The 21,809-nt window shown below is 31.6% G+C and overlaps 2 protein-coding genes and 2 long non-coding RNA genes across 6 annotated transcripts in view; 3 read left to right on the plus strand and 1 right to left on the minus strand.

Annotated features, from left to right (window-relative positions):
- LOC123715033 (limbic system-associated membrane protein-like) overlaps nt 1–21,809 on the minus strand; it is a 107,764-nt gene that overhangs the window by 71,128 nt on the left and 14,827 nt on the right. The window lies entirely within an intron of this gene.
- On the plus strand, nt 1,685–3,868 carry LOC123715039. Of its 3 annotated transcripts, none has more exons than XR_006754392.1 (3): nt 1,685–1,717; nt 3,315–3,360; nt 3,725–3,868. It is a non-coding gene; the product is annotated as an uncharacterized LOC123715039 (long non-coding RNA). The 3 variants fall into 3 exon arrangements; XR_006754391.1 differs by lacking the exon at nt 1,685–1,717 and adding an exon at nt 1,728–1,966; XR_006754393.1 differs by lacking the exon at nt 1,685–1,717 and adding an exon at nt 1,728–1,959.
- On the plus strand, nt 4,821–6,331 carry LOC123715036. The gene is made up of 3 exons (XR_006754389.1): nt 4,821–4,978; nt 5,422–5,586; nt 6,177–6,331. It is a non-coding gene; the product is annotated as an uncharacterized LOC123715036 (long non-coding RNA).
- LOC123715032 lies at nt 9,687–19,861 on the plus strand. Its single transcript, XM_045669816.1, has 5 exons — nt 9,687–9,754; nt 9,874–10,009; nt 11,828–11,922; nt 13,031–13,089; nt 13,369–19,861. Exons 3-5 carry the CDS (start codon nt 11,871–11,873, stop codon nt 19,831–19,833), a joined length of 6,576 nt encoding a protein of 2,191 aa, XP_045525772.1. The 5' UTR covers nt 9,687–9,754; nt 9,874–10,009; nt 11,828–11,870; the 3' UTR covers nt 19,834–19,861.

Here is a 21,809-nt window from a genome sequence, read left to right on the forward strand (position 1 = left end):
CAATCAAGGTTTATAATAGTTTATTAAAAACATTTAAAGATCTACCTACTAGAGTTCTTAAAAATCAACTTAATGCACTACTTTTGGAAATAAAATCTTATTCTAAATGATTATTTGCGTAAAATATTATAATTAATATTAATAATGTGATATATTGTCACTACAAATAATATAAGAATTGACTATAATAACTCATAATCTAACTTCTATGTAAAATTATTTTTAAGACAAATTTGCATACCATAATGTATAGCAGAATATGCGACTTGTAGATTGTACCACCATAGTATTGTTGTACCATATTCTTGCAAATAAATTATTATTATATATTATAGATTAAGAAACAGACACTGATTATATCTTTATATACAGGACGTCCCAAAGTTACTGAAAGAAGACTTTATGTTATTTTTAAAAGTTAGTAATTCTGCATTCAAAGACTTTCTAAAAATTAATTTTCTCGTCTGGGTGGTCAACCGACATAAATGTAAAAAAAAACCTACTTTTATGATTCCAAGCGAAATAGCCAAAACGATTAACTATTCTTAAGTAACATAGTATTTTAAAAGAAAGAAACAACGAGAAATTGATCATTTTAATCAAATAAAAACACACATGAAACTGTCGTGGGTATTTTATTGAAAATTAATTAAATAAATGATCAAAATGTGATCGCACTTACGCAAATCGCAAATCTTTTAATGAGTCAGCTGCCTGTTGGTTTTCTTATCATTTTATGGTAAATACTAGATATGATATGGCAAAATTCTGGTTGTAACTCGTCCACGTTCTCGTATCGCTTTTTGTATAGTATATCTTTCACGTATCCCGGAATTAGTGATGGAGCTCCGACTCATAACAGTCGGAGAGCAGCAGATTTTCTATGGACCGATTTGATGGCCGGACATCTAAGGTCCGGGGGGACCTGACACCACGTCATCAGCTCTGAAAAATCATATTCCTCGCGGGCCATAGATGCCGTTAATACTTCATAAATCTGCTTCATAAGAAGTGTTATTCGTATTTTTATAGAATAGGAGGCCAATTGAAAGGTTCACCTGATGTTAAGTGGTTCACTGGCCTTTACAGGGCATTTCAGAAACAGTTCTGTTTTCTTGAAGGACCCTAAGTCGAATTATTACTTATAATAATTATAATCCAGTTGCGCTACAACCCTATGGGTCTTGGCTTTATATAACACATAGACATAAAGTCCATTCATAGCCGGGATTTGAACCTACGACCTCAGGGAAGAGAGTCACACGCTGAAGCCTTTAGCGCATCTTTTCTCAAGGGGGGTGGAGTTGTTTTAAAAGGGTACACAGTCTGTTGAAAAATATTAAATACAAACTACATATAGGTACAAAAGATTCCTTAAAAATAGCGCGCTATGAACATATTATTATAATTTTATAAAGACGGGGTCGCAGGACTGTTTTACTTAACTTTTTGCCTTTTTCGTCGATCGCGACATAAATATGGTTGGGAAACGATGCGTCTAGTAACACTTTTTTTGTAACCAAAACTAAAAAATAAATATGATTTTAAAATAAATTAATTCCGACAAGTTTTGTTCTATAGGCCAACGGTCAAAAGAACATTGAAACAATTGAATATTTTGAGTACAAATAAATGCTATTAAATCTCGAATCAAAACAGTATTATAATTCCTTTTATCAACAATTTCTGATTCATTTAGCACACTGATTTAATGATGGTAAGTTGAATTTAATTAGCTGCAATTCAGAAATTTTTTCTACAGATTTAAATACAAAGTTTTTAAAGAGGGTAGCTCTCAATGGGGCAAAGAAGCCAGTATATGTTTTAATATTTCTTTAATCAAGAATTTAATTGGCCTAGGATTTTTCTCCGAAAATCCAAACCAGAAATTCGTGCTGTTTCAAAATTTAATTTAAATATATGGTGGAAATTTGTAATTAATATTAAGGAGCCGTTCAGGTATTACGTAAGTTGATTTAGTGCTATTTACCCCCCCTTCCCCTTGTCAGCAAAAGTAAGCGAAACTGTCAAAAATAATGTACATAAAAGTATTTATTTTTCAAACATAGACAATGTGTAAAAAAGTAAATCCACCAAATAAGACGTGCAATTAAATATTCGTTATATCAAGTAATTCGTTGAAGTAATATTTGTTTTATTGAAGTTAGGTTGGTCTAAAATTCTTTAAGAGGTCCAAAATTGACATTCCATTAAACAACAATGATTGTTTTACGAACAAAACCGCGTCGAAACCTGTCGCGACATGAACCATATATTATTTAAGCTTAAGAGTGATAAATTGGTGGCAACTTTATATAAAAGTTTTGTGTTGACAAAATACATATTGTTATAATTTGTCTTAATAGTTGAAGATTCGTTATAAAGAGGTTCGTAAAAATATTCGTAATGTAAAAGGGACATTTTACGTTGATTCTCGTAGACAATTCAAGGGTGTTACGAAGAATTTCTTAAATCGAGGAAGTCGTTACATTGAAGTTGAACTGTATATATTAAACGCTCTGGCAAACCCGTTATTGCACTCATAAAAAATGGGACAACAAACAATTTAGGCTTAGTTAGGGGCTTACAGTGAAGTCAGCACCTTGCCTTCGCGCTTAGACTGAACATCAAAAATTTATTAGATTTTGACATAAGGGAATCATAAGAATAAAAAATAATCCTCTTTCTATTTTTAAGCTACCTTATTATATAGGATTGCGGAATAATCTAGTTAGGCAATAAATAGGATAATGTCGTAAGATTTATAAATATGTGACCATGATATAGCCTATATATATATATTTTTTTTTTTAAATCCTATCGATGTTTACCTTTATGTATGTTGCAAGAATTTTTAGTTAATTTTACCCTGCTTGAATTATATTTATATTATTACGACAGTTAACACAATCCCATAATGACATCATCCATTTACAAATAAAGTATAATACTTTACGTATATATAATGAGCGAAAATATACAAAGATATTGTAGGTTATATAATTGGCCCATTGGTAAAATAATGTTATATGTGTATTATGAATACAAGACGAAGGTTCATTATGAGTTATGACAATTAAACTTAATTGTCAAAGACAATTTCCTCAAGTTCCTCGAAGTACGACCGTTTTGATTGTGACCGACCGAAGTGTTTGATTTCTATACTCTATGGCATATTACTTGCGCCACATATATAAATTAATAAATATCCGTATGATATTTAACAATGTATTTCATTGTTTTAATTAAATTATATAGTCACTGAAATATTGCATAAAGAATGTTTTTTCATAAATTGACTTATTGAATTACAGATTCCAATTAAAAACATCATGAAACATCTGATTATTTTATTTCTAGGTAAGTTATTAATTCGTTACTGTTACGCCCTAACTATTTTGCAAGACAATCGAATCAAAACAACTTGTCTACTGTACATAAGGTAAATTGTCAAACTACCAATTTGTCAAAATTGATATTTAAATGGAATAAAACTTAATTTATTTTAGATATTTTACGGAGGAAATATTTGTATTGCTTGATTATATTTTGATAAATTTATTCTATTAAAATATTTTCCTCAGTAATATTAGCCAAGACCACAATACACTGTCTTTAATTAGTGATTTGAAAGCGAAGAAGTCCTATAGAAAACAGTAAATTGAAATAGTTTCTCACTTGGGACTGACGAGATTTCTATTTCTCTTTTTTTTATAACTTTCAGTCTATGGTTCGCTAATCAATGCTTCATCGGTACGCCTTGGGATGGACACAGATAGACGCCAGCTCACATTGCGATACAAGATACTCCCAGATATACCGTTTATTGGAAACTTTTGTTATTGCCGTGATTATAATATGAGAAAATTTTGTGTGTTTTATTTTTCGTTTACAAAAACCGACCTCCGTTTTTAGTTTAAAGAGTTTAGATTGGAAAAGTATTTTTAAAGGGGATATTATGGTCTAGGTTGCAAGCAGTGTTGGCCTAGTGGCTTCAACGTGCAACTCTCATCCCTGAGGTCGTAGATTCGATCCCCGGCTGTGCACCAATGGATTTTCTTTCTATATACGCATTTAATATTACCTCGAACGGTGAAGGAAAACATCGTGAGGAAACCGCCTTTAGATCCAAAAAGTCGACGGTGTGTGTCAGGCACAGAAGGCTGATCACCTACTTGCCTATTCAATTCACAAACAATCATGAAACAGATTCAGAAATCTGAGGCCCGGACCTAAAAGGTTGTAGCGCCATGTAGTTATGTTAAATGTTAAAATTATAACTGTGTTAAAATTAAATCGCAACCTCATCACAAATATAAAAATAAATTAATAGGGAGATGCCGAATAAAACAGTTAATACAAATCTAAATCAGTTGTAAAGCGAATTTATTATATAAAAACTTAAAGGAAAATCGGATTCATCTCAGAACTGTTACAAAGTACCTACTACTAGTACTGCCAACTCCGTCAGTCAGAAGTGAAGAAAAATCGACCCTGTCACAAAATCTCTTTGCCAAGTCTTTGTATAATCAAACCATATTTTGATGAGCGAAATCGTTTTGGTTTTTTTTATTTTTTTTCGGAATCACAAAACATATATAACTCTAGTTAGTTTCATGCAGAGTAGTGCTATTACCACTCTCATAGCATTGTATCGTATAGTAGATACAAAAAAAACAATTTGTATTTACTACGAGATCGTCACTTGCTTATTGAGCGCCACTCTTCTTGTACACACATTTGTAAAAAATTTGAAACAATGAACTTTAACGTAAACATATGAATATATGTATCGTATAATTTTGTTTAATTTAATGTTATAAACAAAACTAATTAGTTTATCATCAATTGTTTATATTTAATTAGAAAACGTAGTGTTGCATTTAAAGAGCGGCCATTTTGCAGTCTGCGAGACTGGTTGACAAACGTCAATATAGAAAAATGTTTTATTTTCAAGTTTTTGTATTATTTTTGTTGGGTAAGTGTTTATATCTTCAAGAAATAATTTTAAGTTATTTAAGTCCAAGATTTATAAAACTACAACTGCAGAACCTAAATTTCTTAAAGACAAAACAGTTATAATGCTTTTGCTTAACAGAACGGGACACTTTAATCACATCATCAAAAAACATAATTCTCAAAAAATGTGTGTCGCGTGTCTGAGATTGAACTAGAAATGCTTTTCACAAATCGCAATCAACGTTTCGTCTTTCGTTTTATATTTTAATAAATTGTTACCCATTAACCAGAATAAATTAATTTGTTTCTGTTACAAATAGAAAGCGATAGGGGAAGCCTTTAATGTTATTTTAGATAAATTCGGGAAAAGCCTACATTTATGTGTTATTATGAATTATATATGTTATGAAAGTAGAATTGAATTTCAGCGATTGTATAATGACTAAGTATCTTTTGTTACAGTACTTTCCGTGCATTCAGACCAAATGGATTTGGACCTGCCATGTCCAGTTGATACATTCTCTCAGGACTATAGTTCACAGATCTATGGCTCCCCCCTACCAGTACTTCCCCCACTAACAATCACTGTCAATTACGATAAATCTGAGGCCAATGATGAAAAGTCTGGTAAGAATAATTAACAGTAATTTGACTTTTATAACATCATTTATGAACCTTGATTTCTGTGTAATCTAACAGTTAACTTAGCGGTTAAAAAGAGTTGCGGAAAGTTTATTGTCAGTTCTTCTTGCCCGCTCTACGCCCTTGACTTGCGAACTCGTAGTAAATTTAAATCTAGAATTAATTTAACTTCTTTTCTGACGTTCATAAGTGTAATTGTTTACCTATATCAATTAAGTTACTTGACTTTGACTTTAAGTCGGCAGATACATGTTCAGATTTTTACCATTGAGGAAATAATAGGTGCTTCTAGCTTCAAGTCTAACTAGAACGGCAAAAGAGTAACGGACAAGATTGTTTATTACTTTTATTTCCCCTGCTGCTTATTGATTGGCTAATTTATTATCAAAACTGGATTACAAGCTGAAACTTGAATGAAAACTAAGAGGGACCGTTAACACGTTTCGTTTCATTCAATTGTGATTGAAAGGAAATATAGGCGCCACGTTTTCACGTTTCAGTCATACTCTTTCCAACGTTGTCTGTGGTTTTAATTATATATATATATATATAAATTAAAACTGTTTTTATTCCAGGTACAAATGAAAGACGAACAGAAGAGATGAGAAAATCAAATTTAATACACAACCTCCTACACCTACCCTCCGCTGTAGCAGACTCGTTGACAAGAGGAGTAAAACACAGTTGTAATTAAATAAAATGTTTTATTTGTAATAAAAGGTTAATTTATTTTATTTGTATTCGGAAAAGTCAAACATATCAAGATCGCCGATTTAAAAACGCAAAACACCACAGACTTTAGACAGACACCATTCGCTTAGAGGAACTACTTCGTAATAGACTAGAAGCCCGTAGAAACATTAACCTGTGAAATGAACCAACGTGATTAACGCTTAAAGGGCTGTTACTATATTCGAAAATAACTCTAAGTATTATGCCGTCTCAGGTACAAAAGAGGAATTACTACTAATAATTAAAGTACGGCTTTGATATAGTTATAGATTATAAATAAATGTCGAAAAACCTAGTGCCGTACTATACTTTACTTCAATCATAATTTGTCCATGCGGACTACACACTCTTTTATTCTAAAATTAAGATAGTTTGTAACAATAAAGACAATATCTTGTCTTAATTGTTCCCATTTGTAAATATACATTTGACAGTAGATACTACTCCTGAAATCCGCATTTAAAGTGCGCATTAGACATAGATATTTTTTATTGGATTATTTAAAAAAATCAAAGGCACTACAACCTATTTAGGTCTGGGCCTCAGATTTCTGTATCTGTTTCATGATCATTTGTTAATTTAATAGGCAAGTAGGTGATCAGCCTTCTGTGCCTGACGCACGCCGTCGGCTTTTTGGGTCTAAGGTAAGCCGGGTTTCTCACGAAGTTTTCTTTCACCGTTCAAGCGGATGTTATATGCACACATAGAATGAAAGTCCATGGGTACACAGTTGGGGACCGAACCTACGATCTCAAGGATGAGAGTCGTACGCTGAAGCCACTAGGCCAACATTGTTCAGGAATACGATTATGAGCGATATGAATTTTTTTTTCATTGTGATACATTTTATTGATGTATTGATATATCGTTTAATATCAGAGCAGTGTCGTTCTTGCGTCAAAAGCCACAAGATTTTTGTGCGCTACCAATATATGCTAACGATGAAGGCAAAGATTGTGAGGAAACCATGGTTTGAAATTAAAATCAAAGCGTTTTATAAGAATGTTTATTACTGGTTTAAAAAGAATGCTGTAACACATTATTATTTAATTTAGTAACGTATCTATAGATTTATTACATTTTTAGATGAATGGTTCGAAAATAATTTTTCAAATGAAAAATGCATTTATTCGTTTCATTTATTAACATTCGTATATGTAAGTTAATATTTAAAAAAAAACTAAAATACATTTACTACCAGTTCACAAATCAAAGATATAAGTAGTCAAGCCATATATTTTATTTTTAATTAGTGTGTTACATTACATTTAATTTTTTTCAACTTTTTAATAATGTATTTTGAATTTGGAACACGTATTTTATTTTTCGATGAATGTTGTGAAAATAGTTTTTCAAACCAAACATGCATTTATTCACATTCGTTTATGTAAGTCAATATTTAAAAAAAATCTAATTGGGCCTTGGGCCTCTTGGGCGCAAGAGTCTAGATTTAGTCTAGATATTTAATTATAAAACAAACTCACTACACTTTTATAAACAAATGTGTGACTACAAAAAATGATAGATGATTTTAATTTAGATTTTATGTCTCATTACTTTAGAGCAGTGTTGGCCTAGTGGCTTCAGCATGCACCAATGGATGTGCGCATAACATTAGCTCGAACGGTAAAGGAAAAAATCGTAAGGAAACCGGCTTGTCTTAGACCCAAAAAGTCAACAGCGTGCGTCAGGCACAGAAGGCTCATCACCTACTTGCGTATTCGATTAACAAATGATCATGAAACAGATACAGAATCTGAGGCCCAGACCTAAACAAAAGTTTGTAGCGCCATTGATTTTTTTTTATTATATCTCATGCATAATATATATCCTCCGATCTCCAAAACATATGTACGTCTATGTCTAAATCAAACTCATGGTCACTAATGAATTTATCGCGATAGATAGACAGATAGTGAGACAGATTCTGCAGACCTATAACATACTCCCGGGATATCGCGTATCACCGAACTACAAAGTTATTCCCATCTTATATTGTCAAAACCCAATCGTAGAATTGATAGCAAACAGGCGTTTATACACAGCTAAATTGTATTAATAAGTAAGTATATAATGTTTCGTATGAGTTTAAAGTAATTTCCTGCGCCTGTTTTGAAACTATTATTATTTTTACTAATTATTTCATACAATAACTGTTGTATATCTTAGTATTAGTAAACTATAAATTCTAAAAATAAAGGAGAGTTTTGTTAGTATTTTACTATGTCTATAACATGTTATTTTAGCGTAAAAGCCTCCATACTTTTCCATTTCTCTTTGTCTTGAGGAATATTCATCCATTTTACACCCTAGTTCTATTACGTTATACGTTCACCTTTTCTTTTGTCGTACATAAATAAAATAAATAAATAACGCAAGAAACTACTATGTAATGAATAAATTGTGATGGTAAGATCTTGAATCTTGAAACTTGAACTTGAGACGTACTGCTAAGTCTTATTTCCGTTCGTCAAAAATGTTTTGAATTTTGACATTCTGAATCTCAGTTTTTAGCACTGATTATAGAATATAGTTTAATGAAATCGTTTCTATATATAAACTACTATAGAGATCGGTAAAAATTCAACCAAACTACACGCGATCACCTTGCGAAGCTCCTTGATATTTTGTGAAATAGAAAAGGACTTTTGGGACAGAATATTATTATTAAACTTTATTAACGATTTTTGTAAGGAAATATTGATAGCAATTAATGCAGTAGTTAGAGCGGGACGTAAAAAGATAGAACCATTTTCAAACTATTGTCAAATTTGTTTCTTTTTTTTATAACAATATAATATACAGTATTTACAACTTTCTTTACCTACATAGTAATAATAAGAACAATTAAAAATTAATAAATAATAAAAAAATCAACTTTAAAAAGTCTGGTCCATGTGGCAGTGTACCTTTAACGCTGGCAGCATTTCCTCACTGTATTGCGAAACTTACTTGTTAAGCGAGATAACCACAATCTCTGGGGTCACCAGTACTATATACCAGGCGTCAACTTAAACCTTTAATTAGCACCTGTGTCTATAACCTCACGGCCCAGGAGTCCCTAGTCCAAAAGGAACAAAGAGAAAAGACTCTTACATTAGCAGTTTCATTATATTCTTTCTTATGTAAAGTAAAGAATCCTTCTACTAGTAGTACTACTAAAAAATAAGGTTATAATGGCTCCGAATGTTAATAAAAATATGAATTACTGGCATCGAAAAGCGAAACCACTAAGCCATCGTGTATTTTAGTATTTTCAAACAAATCAAATCGATTATAATAGGCTTTTAATTCACAAATCTGTATCAAATCGCGTGACGTGTGTCTAATATTTTTTTAAACATTTTCAAACCAAAAAATCTTCAGTATCCTTGGTAAAGAAGTTTTATTCTTCAATATTGGCAATCGGTTTCTGATTCATGTAAGTTTTTTTTTATCAAACAAAACAAATTGACGCTGTTTTGCATAAACAAGTAGGGCAAACTTTTAAGTCTGGCCCTCAGGTTTATGTGGCGTGATCATTTGTTTTTTCATTAATAGGCAAGTAGGCGATCTTCTGTGTCTGACACGCTGTCGACTTTTTGGGTCTAAGGCATGCCGGTTTCCCCGAGTCTCGAAATAGTGGATACATTGAAGACTTTTGGTTTCTGCCAACAACACAAAGGCACCATAAAGGGTATCAATAAGTTTATATCATTTTGTATTGTGAATTTAGAGCTAGCACAAATTGGACCAAATCCAGGGGCTTGAGAAGATCACATTTTCTCATGGATTTGTATGAAAATAGTCACATGACAGAGCGTGAGCTAATATCATTCCAATACAAATCCGTTTAGCGACTAGTCACGACTGTCGAAAAATGATTTTGTCCCAAGCCCCAGGATGGTATTAAAAATCTACGAATTTGAAGATACATGCAACCATAGCAAGTAATTTTTTCATGTAGCATAGTTTTTTTTTTTGTTATCATTTCCATCCGGCCTGGCTTAAGTCATTAATATACCAGCTTATATAACGTTGGTTTCTAGTACGTTCCACAGTCTCGAGGCTCAATATCATTAAGCAAAATGCTAATGAATGGACAAGTGACTTAGCCTGCCTCTTTTTTTGTAATAATTGATTTTTATAGCAAACTAGCGGATCCGACAGACGTTGTCCTGTCTTAACTATAAATATTGATGTGGAATTGGTATAATTAACTTATAAAAATATTTCAGAAACAAAGTGTTTATTATTCTAACGCTTTATGATAAACCATTTTTGTTTGTTTTCCTTACATAAATAGTTATTTTATGAATATAATAACTTCGATCGAAGCATTTGTTTTACGATATTCAGCTTTCTTACATCCTCTTTGACGATATTTCCAGCACGCATTCTGATTATGACATACGCCATAAGGTTACATCAAAAAAGTTAGAATGAAAAATTTGTTATCGTATCAAAAAGTCAGGATTACTTAATATGGTGGTTAAGTATTCTTAAATTTTCCTTTGAAGCTGAACAAACTCAACAAAAAAAGAATTAGCGAAATCGGTCCAGCCAACGTGACCAAGGGAAATAGGGATTCATTTATATATATATATATATATACATTGTCATAAAATTTGCTCTGCGGTCGTTTTAGAAAAGGGCGCGAATAATTCAATGAAAATTAAATCCTTTCCCATTAGGGATAAATTAATATCAATCAATGAAAATTAACAATAACGAAATGCAGATTATTGTTTTTGGTTAACTAGGGGATTAGTAGAGATGCCTTAAGTAGTGTAGAAGTTGAATACTAAATTTGTATAAAAAATTGTCGACACGAACTGTCATTTTCATACAAATGAAGATATTTAAAGATATTACAATAATAATGATATAATTAGAATTTTAAATTTTTAACTTGTTTTGTGTTTCTTTACGTAACCATGAGAGTGCTTTTGTCAAGTCACCGAGTGACTGCAACTTTAGTATACAGTGCAATATATTCGCGTTCAAATCAGTTCAAGAGTTTTCATTTATACGCAAAATTCGTTACACTTTTATAACGCTGGATTGGGTCACAGACCATATTGAACTTGACGAAACTGCTGTGGTTATTTGATGGTGTGCGATTCGTGTGTAAATTACGCGGAAAATGAGACGTTTCAAACTTTTTCACTTTCTTCTGCTTTGAGTGGAAAGTTTTTTGATTTGGTACAAAGTAACTTATTATACGAAAATCGAAGTTCGGTGCAACTTGTCTAAGTATTATACTTGCTTAATTTTAGATACTTGTGACCTTATGTAATCAAAGTTAAAAAAAAGTCAAAGCCCTTTACGACGGCATCGTTTAGATCAACATACTGGTAATATTAACCAAAATCAAAGGTCCCGGTTGAATTCTATTGCATTGGGTACTTCATAACAACGTCGTCGGCTGTTACGACTATCGGTTTTTATGAATTACATAATATGATCGTTTGTTTCAATTAAAAACTTGTAAATGTATTTATTTAAATTTCAGAAAAAAATAATTTCCTAAATGATTCGGCCGACTCCTTTCCGATATGCTAAAACCACGATCAAGATCACATCACTACAAAATAAGGATTTTAATTTGTAAGTATATTTGTAACCATAATTGAAAATAGGGCTGATTCTGATCTGATCTGATTATACTTCTCAGGATTTTCAATATCATATTCATGGCACGTTTCAAAAAAACTTAGTAGAGAGGTAAACAACACGATGACCCCTTAATTTAAAAAAAAATAATCCATAGACTTACAATTATAGTTTAATGAATTCATGCTACGGATTTAACACGACAAGGTTCCATTCGAACAGGTGAATAAATGTAGTAGTTCTAGTCTACTCAATCGTTTGTTTAAAAACAATTTAAACCCTTTTTATCCTCGAATTACAATTGCAAAATGGCCGATTAAATGCCATTCAATCTGCCATTTTGTTTTTGTTGCCGCCATTTTAGCGCGCATCGTTACTTATGTATTTCAATGAATATTTATTTATAGGATTCTGAATTCATTTTATATACTACATAATGTTACTTTGATTCTACTTAGAATAAATGGCATCAAAATGTATAAAGTATATTTAAGATAGTTTAATTTATTATTTAACTTTTCAGATTCTTTTTTATACAAGCAGACCATCCTACGTCTATGGTAGTCTATGGTAGTTAGCTAACACCGGCTGTATCTCTTTTCGATTCTATTTTAAAGTAAATTTCAGTCTGAATAGAACATGAAACGTAATGAACGTAAAATATATTTCATTTAAATGTGATATTCAAATGAATTAAAAACAGAATCGAAATTACCTCATTAATGACATTAATTCAAAATGGCGGTCTCGTTAATTAAATACATACTCGTACAGATTAGAAGTCATTATTTATTCTTTGTAATTATCTTAGGGAAGCAAAATTATTAATATGAGTTTATTTTGGGAAATTTGGCCATTTGAGCCTTAAAAGTGTCACTCATTTTAAATTCATGTTAAAAGGGAGCTCAGCTGCAAAATTAATTTGAGGCAGCCTCAGATAAAGAGACGAGCTATACTATTAGCATAGACGATACGAAAAATCAAATAATAGTGATGAAAGCAACAAATTTGAATGCGCGGAATGCTTCGTTTATGTTTTGCCTACATAATTCTGTGTTCGTATGAAATACTTTCTTAGTTTAAAATTGTAATTATTTTCCAGTGATATTGTTGAGTCACGATGTTTACGCGCAACGCTTATGGGATCAAAATTATACACAGGTATGGCAATTAAAATTAATATTAAGTGCGTTGTAGTCGTTTGCTTGTGGCCTTTTTTCTGAAATACTTAATCAAATAACTCATTCTCTCGATATGTAAAGATGAAACTTAATAAGAAATTAAGAACTGGCCTAGACGTTTGTCTAGGAAAGGCGATAAAATAAGTGAATATACGTGTGTATCTTCACATCTGGGGAAGTAACTATCTTGTATCTCTTAGTGGTCGTATCAATGAACAGAAGAATCATTAAGAACGTACATTTAAATTTCCTTTGACAGAACAATGGGGACGTCGAAACAATTCAAAATAATAATGAAGATTTTAGCGCGATAAGTTCTGATAAACAGAATACAGAAAAAGAAGTTTATCTAGCAGGCGCAGATTATAAACTATACAATATAATAAGCGAAATGTCACACCATATAGGTGTCCACGAAATCAAAGTCCATTTCTTTTCCTACAGACACGAGAAATTCAGTTATATGATAAGTTTAAATTCATCCTTAAGTGTTTTAAAACATTTGTTATCTAAATATCCCCATTATTTTTATAGGAAATTTGAAAATGAAAGTAGCTATAATTATTTAAATAATTTAATTATATTACCAGATGATGCAACTGATATTGATTTTCCTGATACAAGGTTAAACCAATATTATAATGAACAGGATATATCGGGAATAGACAGAGATATCGAAAATCATAGAGATTACTATGACTATACTATACCAAATGATAAAATTTACATAGGAAAGGATATAAATGTCTATGTCGATAACATAATGAGCTCTGGTTTAAATAGAAGTAATAATATTTATAATACGCCAGCGAAATGCGATGATAGTTATTACGAGTTGGGAGAACCCGACGGACAAGATTTTAAAGGAAAAGATATAAATGTTAATGTTTTTCAACCTAACACTGGATATAGTAACACGCTCATCAGCAATGACTTGCAAGATAACATTTACGATAAAAATGTCAATCAGGAAGAAAATGAGATAAAAATCTCAAGTGATAAAAGCTATAAAGGCAAAATTAATTTAGAGGAACAACAAACTCGCAACGACTTAATAAGTGACGGTAATGATGACAATAATGTTAGTAAAGAAAATCTCAAAGTTCCATATGGCGTATATAATCAAGATGAGCAAATATATGAGTTCAATTATCCAAACAATAATTATAAAGTCAAAAATGTTAACGTTAATGTTTTACTACCTGGCAACGAGGAAGAGCAAATTCGTAACAATCCTAATGATAACAATAATGTCAGTAAAGAAAATCTTTTGGTTCCATATGATGGTGAATATAATCAAGATGAGCGAAGTTATACGTTCAATTATCCAAACAATAATAATTATAAAGGCAAAAATGAAAACTTTACTGTGATAGTATCAGGTAACGAAGAACAAAAAAGTTGCAACGACTTAATAAGTGACGGTAATGATGACAATAATGTCAGTGAAGAAAATCTCGTGGTTCCATACGATGTTGTATATAATCAAGATGGACAACGCTGTGAATTCAATTATCCATGCAATAATTATAAAGGCAAAAATGAAAACGTTGCTGTGGCAGTGTCAGGCAACGAAGAACAACAAAGTCTCAACGACTTAATAAGTGACGGTAATGATGACAATAATGTCAGTGAAGAAAATCTCGTGGTTCCATATGATGTTTTGTATAATCAAGACGAGCAAGGCTATGAGTTTAACTATCCAAATAATAAGTACAAAGGCGTAGATATAAACGTTGATTTAAACGCAGTTACTGACCATAACAAGGATTATAAGAGCAATACTCGGGCGTTAACTAATGCATCTTACCTAAGGGGCTCTAGGAAACAGTTTTATAAAGATGACAAAGATGTTGCAAATGTGATGGACCCTTTAGAATATGGGGTTTTAAATTGGGCAGATACTGATAATTACAGCGCAGAAGAAATTATAAACATTAGTAAAGATATTATTCCCCAATATAATACAGGAAGTAACAGTGAAACAAAAATCGACGTAGAAAATCTTGAAGATCTATACTCTGGTAAGGTTTACGCCAATTCACAAAGCGCTTTGACCAAAGTAGATCAAGAAGCTGACTTAGTTGATATTTTAAATACCAAAGGGTTATTGGAATATCCATCTGAAATGTATAGATCAACAAATAATATCGTTCTCGGTGATGAGTTACTGCAAGGGCTACCACAAACACAAGAAACGGTGTTCTATAAACCATGCCGTCAGCAAGAATGCACTTCACAGTCGATTGAATACGTCATTGATCAAGAGACAAATAGCATACATACAAGGTTAGATAGGGTAAAAGAACCGTTAGAAAAAACTTCTGGTACATCTATAGAAGACACTATTCCCTGCTTTACTGCCTCTGAAATCCTTGATATGGAACCAAAAACCCATAATTACTTAAAAAAGTATCTTCAACCGAAAATCAATTATGAAATTCCATGTCCTCATAAATTTAAAAGCATTCCACACAAACTTATTCATAGAAAAACGTTTCGGCCCAAGGGACAATTCCACTTAGAAGATCCAGTTGACGACATTTGTGACATAGATACTTCATGTCCGAGTACGAAACCATCTGCGAACGCAAATGTTATTACTGTACCTTATCATTTCGCGAATGAAGAAATTAATTCTGGGATACCGACTAATGTATTACCTAGTATAAAATCTTACAAATCTTTTTACAGGCCGAAAACATCTTATAATAATAATTTTTTAACACGACCCAGATCATATAATCCAAGTACATCTACACAGGAAAATACTACTCCACCACAAAAAGTAATCCTTGGCCCACAATACACCTACAAACCCTTAATGACTCGCTTTACTAGATACCAACCTCACGTACCCTTTCAGCTTACTTCGCCTTCTTTCGGAAAAATTAATGATAGTCCATTTATTACTGTATACAACAAACATTCACACACTGTTAAAGATATAAAACCATCATATATGTCCTACGACATGAGAACATTAGCAAATTATAAAAATAAGAACTTGAAACACATTCAAAATAATCCATCACAAATATTTCAATTAATAACAGTTCCCCAAAGAAAGCTTCATTATTATGATATTGAGCAGACACAGAACTCCTATAAATATTTAAGTAAAAGTCCTACTTTAAAATTAATGAAAGACAAAGAACATGAGTTAGGTTCTATAGAATTTTCTCAACCCACATTTTCGTATTATAATCCAGTTCAATTAACACACACTAATAATATTCCCAAAATGTATTCAATGTCATGTGACTCTATAAACAAACCTCAAGCAACCATTTTAACTAATAGTAACATTAAAACAAAAATAAATCCATTTTCATGTAGTTATAATATACCAATACCTTACCAAATTTCCCAAAACCCGACCTCAATATATGCCGATTTAATTCAACAAAATAATTCAACGTTCAATTTACCTATATTTTTACACACAAAAGGATTCCATTCCATGCAACCAAGTCTTAATAAAAATATTTATATAGAACCAGACCCTAATCATGTTGCATCACAACCTGTTTACGACACTCCCGCTCCATCTGGAAGTGTTACTACAGAAATATTTCAACCATTTGCAATAAGAAAAGAGAATATAGCAGCTACTTCTACTGTTAATGTCCCTTGTATGCATACAAATATACACACGACACATAAAAATGTTATTAATGGTATGTATGAAACTCGACTTAATGATGGTAGTTTATACCCTCAAACAATGAGAAAGAGTAATAATAATGGGCAATATACACAATCCCCTTCACAAATAGTTTGTGCTGCAGAGTTTACTCAAAATTTAGGTAAACAATATCCACATACCAATGAGTTTCCTCAAACACACTATCATATTGGACACTCAGGGTCATCACAACCGGCGTACAAAAAGTCACAGTGGCCTAAATTTGATTATACAAAACCCCAAATTCTGTATGAAAAACACGCAACCGTGGCACCTTCTATAAATCTATGCCAATCTATATATACCAACTCTCCTGGAACATTGACTAGTCCAATAAAATATGATATGAACAAAAACGCGTATTCCCAAAAGCAATACAAGTTCAATAAACATCCTAATTATGTTCGAACACAAACTCATCCATGGCTTGAAAATAAACCACTAACATTTCATGCTACTGAAACTCCTGGTTACTCGACAGCAGGTTACATATACAATGGTCAGTCTCTAATAACTCAACAAAACAGTATTTATGCTGTCACAAATCATGAACCTTATAAATCAACACAAAACATTTGCGAACTAAAATCTTCAAGTAGTAACCATCCACCATTATATACAAGCTATAATTTAAAAAAATATTATAACCCAGTTTTAAAATCACTTCCGACTGATGCGACTCCAAATGTAGCACCTTCCTATAAAACGAAATCATATGACAATTCTATAGAAAGTAGAGTTCTATATAGGAATGACATACCGTACGTATCCTCAAAAAAGAATACATCAAGTAAGATACAACATTTTTCAGGATCAGTGCCTCGCAATCCATTTACAAATATAAATCCTTTAGTATGGTATGGAAGGGAAAACCCTATATACAATAAACAATTTATTTCAGATACGGAGTATCCTGAAAGTAATGCGTATAACCTTTACAAAAAAGGAAATTGTAAACATTCTGCAGGAAATTTCAATTATCAAAATTATATACCAAAATTAAAAGCGGAATATAATACGTTTTACAATCAAAATCCATCCAATTTAATACAAGAAAATAAAAATTTTACTAGTAGAAAACCCACCACACATTTTCAGACATCACAGATGTATTCAATACTAACGCCGTCTTATTCTACAACTAGTAAACCTATTTCGCTTACAATCCCACAAAACCCACAACCATTTGATGTAAATCGAGACTCATACGATCAAGGTACCATACAGATAAAAACTCCATCCTCTAATAATTTTAACCTCGATAAACCTTGTCAGAAAATTCCAGCCACATTACATTATGAGTATTCACCTTTTGTAAATGATCCATGCAAAATCCCTGCTGTAAGTAAAGAACAATACTCACCTTTCGAAACAACGCAATCTTCATCTAAATTTACTCAATATCCGGCATTATTTTATCCTCAGCAATTAGCAAGTCCGTACATGTCTGATATGTTAATAAAATATAAACAGAAGTGTCCGTGTTTTACAAAAATAAATACACTACATGATCAACCAGATGATTATGTACAGTTAACACAATCGCCATCCTTTAAACCATATATTTTTACTGATGATAAACTTAATAATCTGAACTTTGATGTTCCTAAACAACAAAATTTTAAATACCTACCTAAAAATCAAGATGCTTATCGAAACAAATATAAAACACAGAAAAGTAATATTATGACAGGCTTGTCATCCATTGAACCATATAGTTTTGATTACGGAGGTCCACCTCATAAAACTTCAGAAACAAAAATGTTGAATAAACCAAGTACAATAAATATAAAACATTCAAATACTCCTATAAATTATCAATCATCAAATCAATATATATCCACGAGCCCTATTATACCAGACTTCAGTAGTGAAAGTTGTCCGGCTTCACCTCACATAGATTATGACCCATGCGTTGAAACGAATAGTAATCCTACAATGTCGAGTACATTGCCACCTGCGTTATCAGTCAGTAGTCATCAAGTCTTTAACCCTGGAGAATACCAGTCAAACTGGGAAGCATTTAGTAAATTAATAAACATAAATAAGAATACAAGTAAAGCTATCAATTCAATTTATACATTCATACCTACCAACGAACCTAACCGACAAATAAATCCCCAAAGGCAGAATGCCTTTATTAAAAGTCAGGACCTATATAAGAAGATGAACTTTAAGCTATCTAATCCAGCTTATGCAAAATCTGTTATACATAACCCAGGACTAAATGTAGAATACAACGGGTCCCCATTTAATTCACAACTTAATCCAGAAACTAGTTTACACGCAACAGTAAAGCCTTACGCACAGTCATATGCAAATCAAAATTCAATTAATAGAAATGTACTTGATACAAGTTCATATAACCAACAATTAAAAACACTTCATCAGCCCAAATATTATAGTCCTGAAAACAATAATTACATTAACTACCACAGTCCATTTAAGGATAATAACCCATACTATTCTAATGACAATATTAATGACCCTATGACACCATACACATCTATAAATCAAAGTCCGCAATATAATCAATTAAACGATCAAACCCCTGAATGGGCACTAAACAACATTAAAGATGTTTACAAAAACAAAATTAATGAGGAAATCCCAAAAATACTACCACTACAATACTTCGATGATAACTTTAACGATCCAAATTCAAATTTTAGCGAGAAACTCAGCGTTGACTTAGGCCGTTTAACAGTGGCAAAATACGACGATAATAACCGATATTTAATTAAAACTAATAATCCATTGTTCAATTTATTAGTTTGGAAGTCAAAAATCAAAACATTAAATGGGAAGTTAGTGATACAAGTGAAAGATTATCCTGCAATGAATTTCTTGCCTGTTTTAAAAGGGCCTGTATGTATTGACGAAGCGAATAGATTAGCTAAAGATATTGTAACAAACATGTATGGTGATCCACTAGTTTTAGAAGGTAAATATTCGATGAATGAGCCATATGCAGTAAAATTAAATGGTGGTGGTAAAATAAATGTTTTGTGGCCTGCACAAATTAGTTGTTTATAAAGTTGTTAATTAAAAAAATAATTATATAGTATAGTGTTTTATTACCCAATTATACATCATGATTTAAAATTTATTACTGTTGGCCTAATGATTAAGCTAACAAAGTTAAATTAAGTTTTAAGGATTTCCGAAAGTATAGTAGCTTATATATATAGAACAGTACAAGGCAAACCCAACTATTTCAAATTCCTCAGTCTAATAAAAACTATTTACGTAACTCAGCCATGTATCGTATACCTTCAGAGTATAACACAAATTACCAGCAAATAGATATATATATATATATATTTAATGTGACTAAAGAATGCTTAAAAAATATTTTAAAAACTCCGTTATCTTTTATTAATAATGGATTTGTTATTCTTCCTTTATATTAAATATTTATTATAATGATCAATGAATCTTAGAACTTATAATTTAGAATGAATTTGTACTGTGTTATATTTTTTGTATAAGTAGGTAAAACTGTGCTTTATGTTTATATTTGAATGTGTATTCCGTTTTTGGCCTTTGTGTATAATGTAGCTGTAGGAATACTTTAATAAAAAAACTCTTAGCACTGATGTAAAATCAAAACAAAACATAATACAACGAAATAATTATAAATAAATAAATTAGTTGCATTCATTGAAAACTACTAAACTTATTATATCTTTGTTTCGTTGTTTCGTTTAAATTGTAACAAAAGAATGAGACTAAAGGCAAATAAAATCACAATATTCCAACTCATATTCTAAGTACATTTATAATGGCAGCTACAATGCTCTAACAATTACTGTCATTTGTCGCAAACCTTCCCTTTAACAAAACAAATTAAATATTAAACCAGCATTTAACAAAATGGACTTCTAGGGCTGGTGCATTAAAAATATTCATATGGACTCGATATGTTTAAAAAGAAATATGAATGACTAAAGCTTTGTAAAGAAAACATCTAGAAAGCAATAAAAGAAGGTTTGTTGATACTTCTGTTTTCCAAATACACCGGAGATGAACTTTTCCGTGTTATTATTATTAGTATTTGCAAAGTTATTGCTTTGAAACTCCATACCCCTTGATACCAGAAGACTTCAGTCTTTAACTTTATTTAAGAACATTCTTTTTGAACACTGACCTTCTCCCTCGTTATGAGATATTTAAATATATTAATTATGACGCATTATACCTTAGCTTTTACATTTTCATTAATATTTTTAGATTATAATTTAGTTAGTATATATCAAGTGTAATTTAGTTTTTTTTTAAATTATTTATTTATGAACTAATTATGTGCGGGCCAGCGAAAAAAACCAAAACGTATTGAAATAACTTTAATTAAATAACTACAATAATATTAAGACTAAATACGAAAATTGAATCGGCCTGATATGAGATGCACGATCAATGATCTATATTATAGACTTATTCCTAATTGAGAATTGACCGGTCCGATGTGAGTTATGCAATCAAAAGCTACTGGTATATGTTGTCCATTTCCTTTTATAACGGTGTAGCCTCAGAGGTACCGGTATTGGTTTTGCGAGGCAAAGGGAGTGCAATGGATATGTAACAAACTTCTTGTACGTTACCATTAGTAAGTGTTTATTTTTTATTTTTCCATAGTAGTCTTGTCTGAAAGAAATCGCTTGTTATCAATCGCCGCCTCTTGCCTAATGACTTATATAACCTGTTTTTATATGTTTATTTAAGGTAACGAAGTGTTACTTTTTTATGTAATAGCAGGCAAACGGGCAAGAGGTTCACCTGGTGAGAAGCGATACCGCCGCCCATGGACACTCACACTGCCAGAAGGCTTGCAAGTGCGTTGCCGGCCTTTCCAATTAGAAATACGAAGTTAACAATTTAATTCAAAACGTTTTTCGGTTCCGAACATTCTTAGGACGATTAATAAGCAAAATAGTTATTATATAATAGTAAAAAAATAAATAAAAATGAGTTTATTCATTAGTGGTAAATATGCAATGTGTAACGTTTGG

The sequence above is a fragment of the Pieris brassicae genome, chromosome 10 (assembly GCF_905147105.1).
Source record: "Pieris brassicae chromosome 10, ilPieBrab1.1, whole genome shotgun sequence".
In the NCBI taxonomy this organism is placed as follows: domain Eukaryota; kingdom Metazoa; phylum Arthropoda; class Insecta; order Lepidoptera; family Pieridae; genus Pieris; species Pieris brassicae.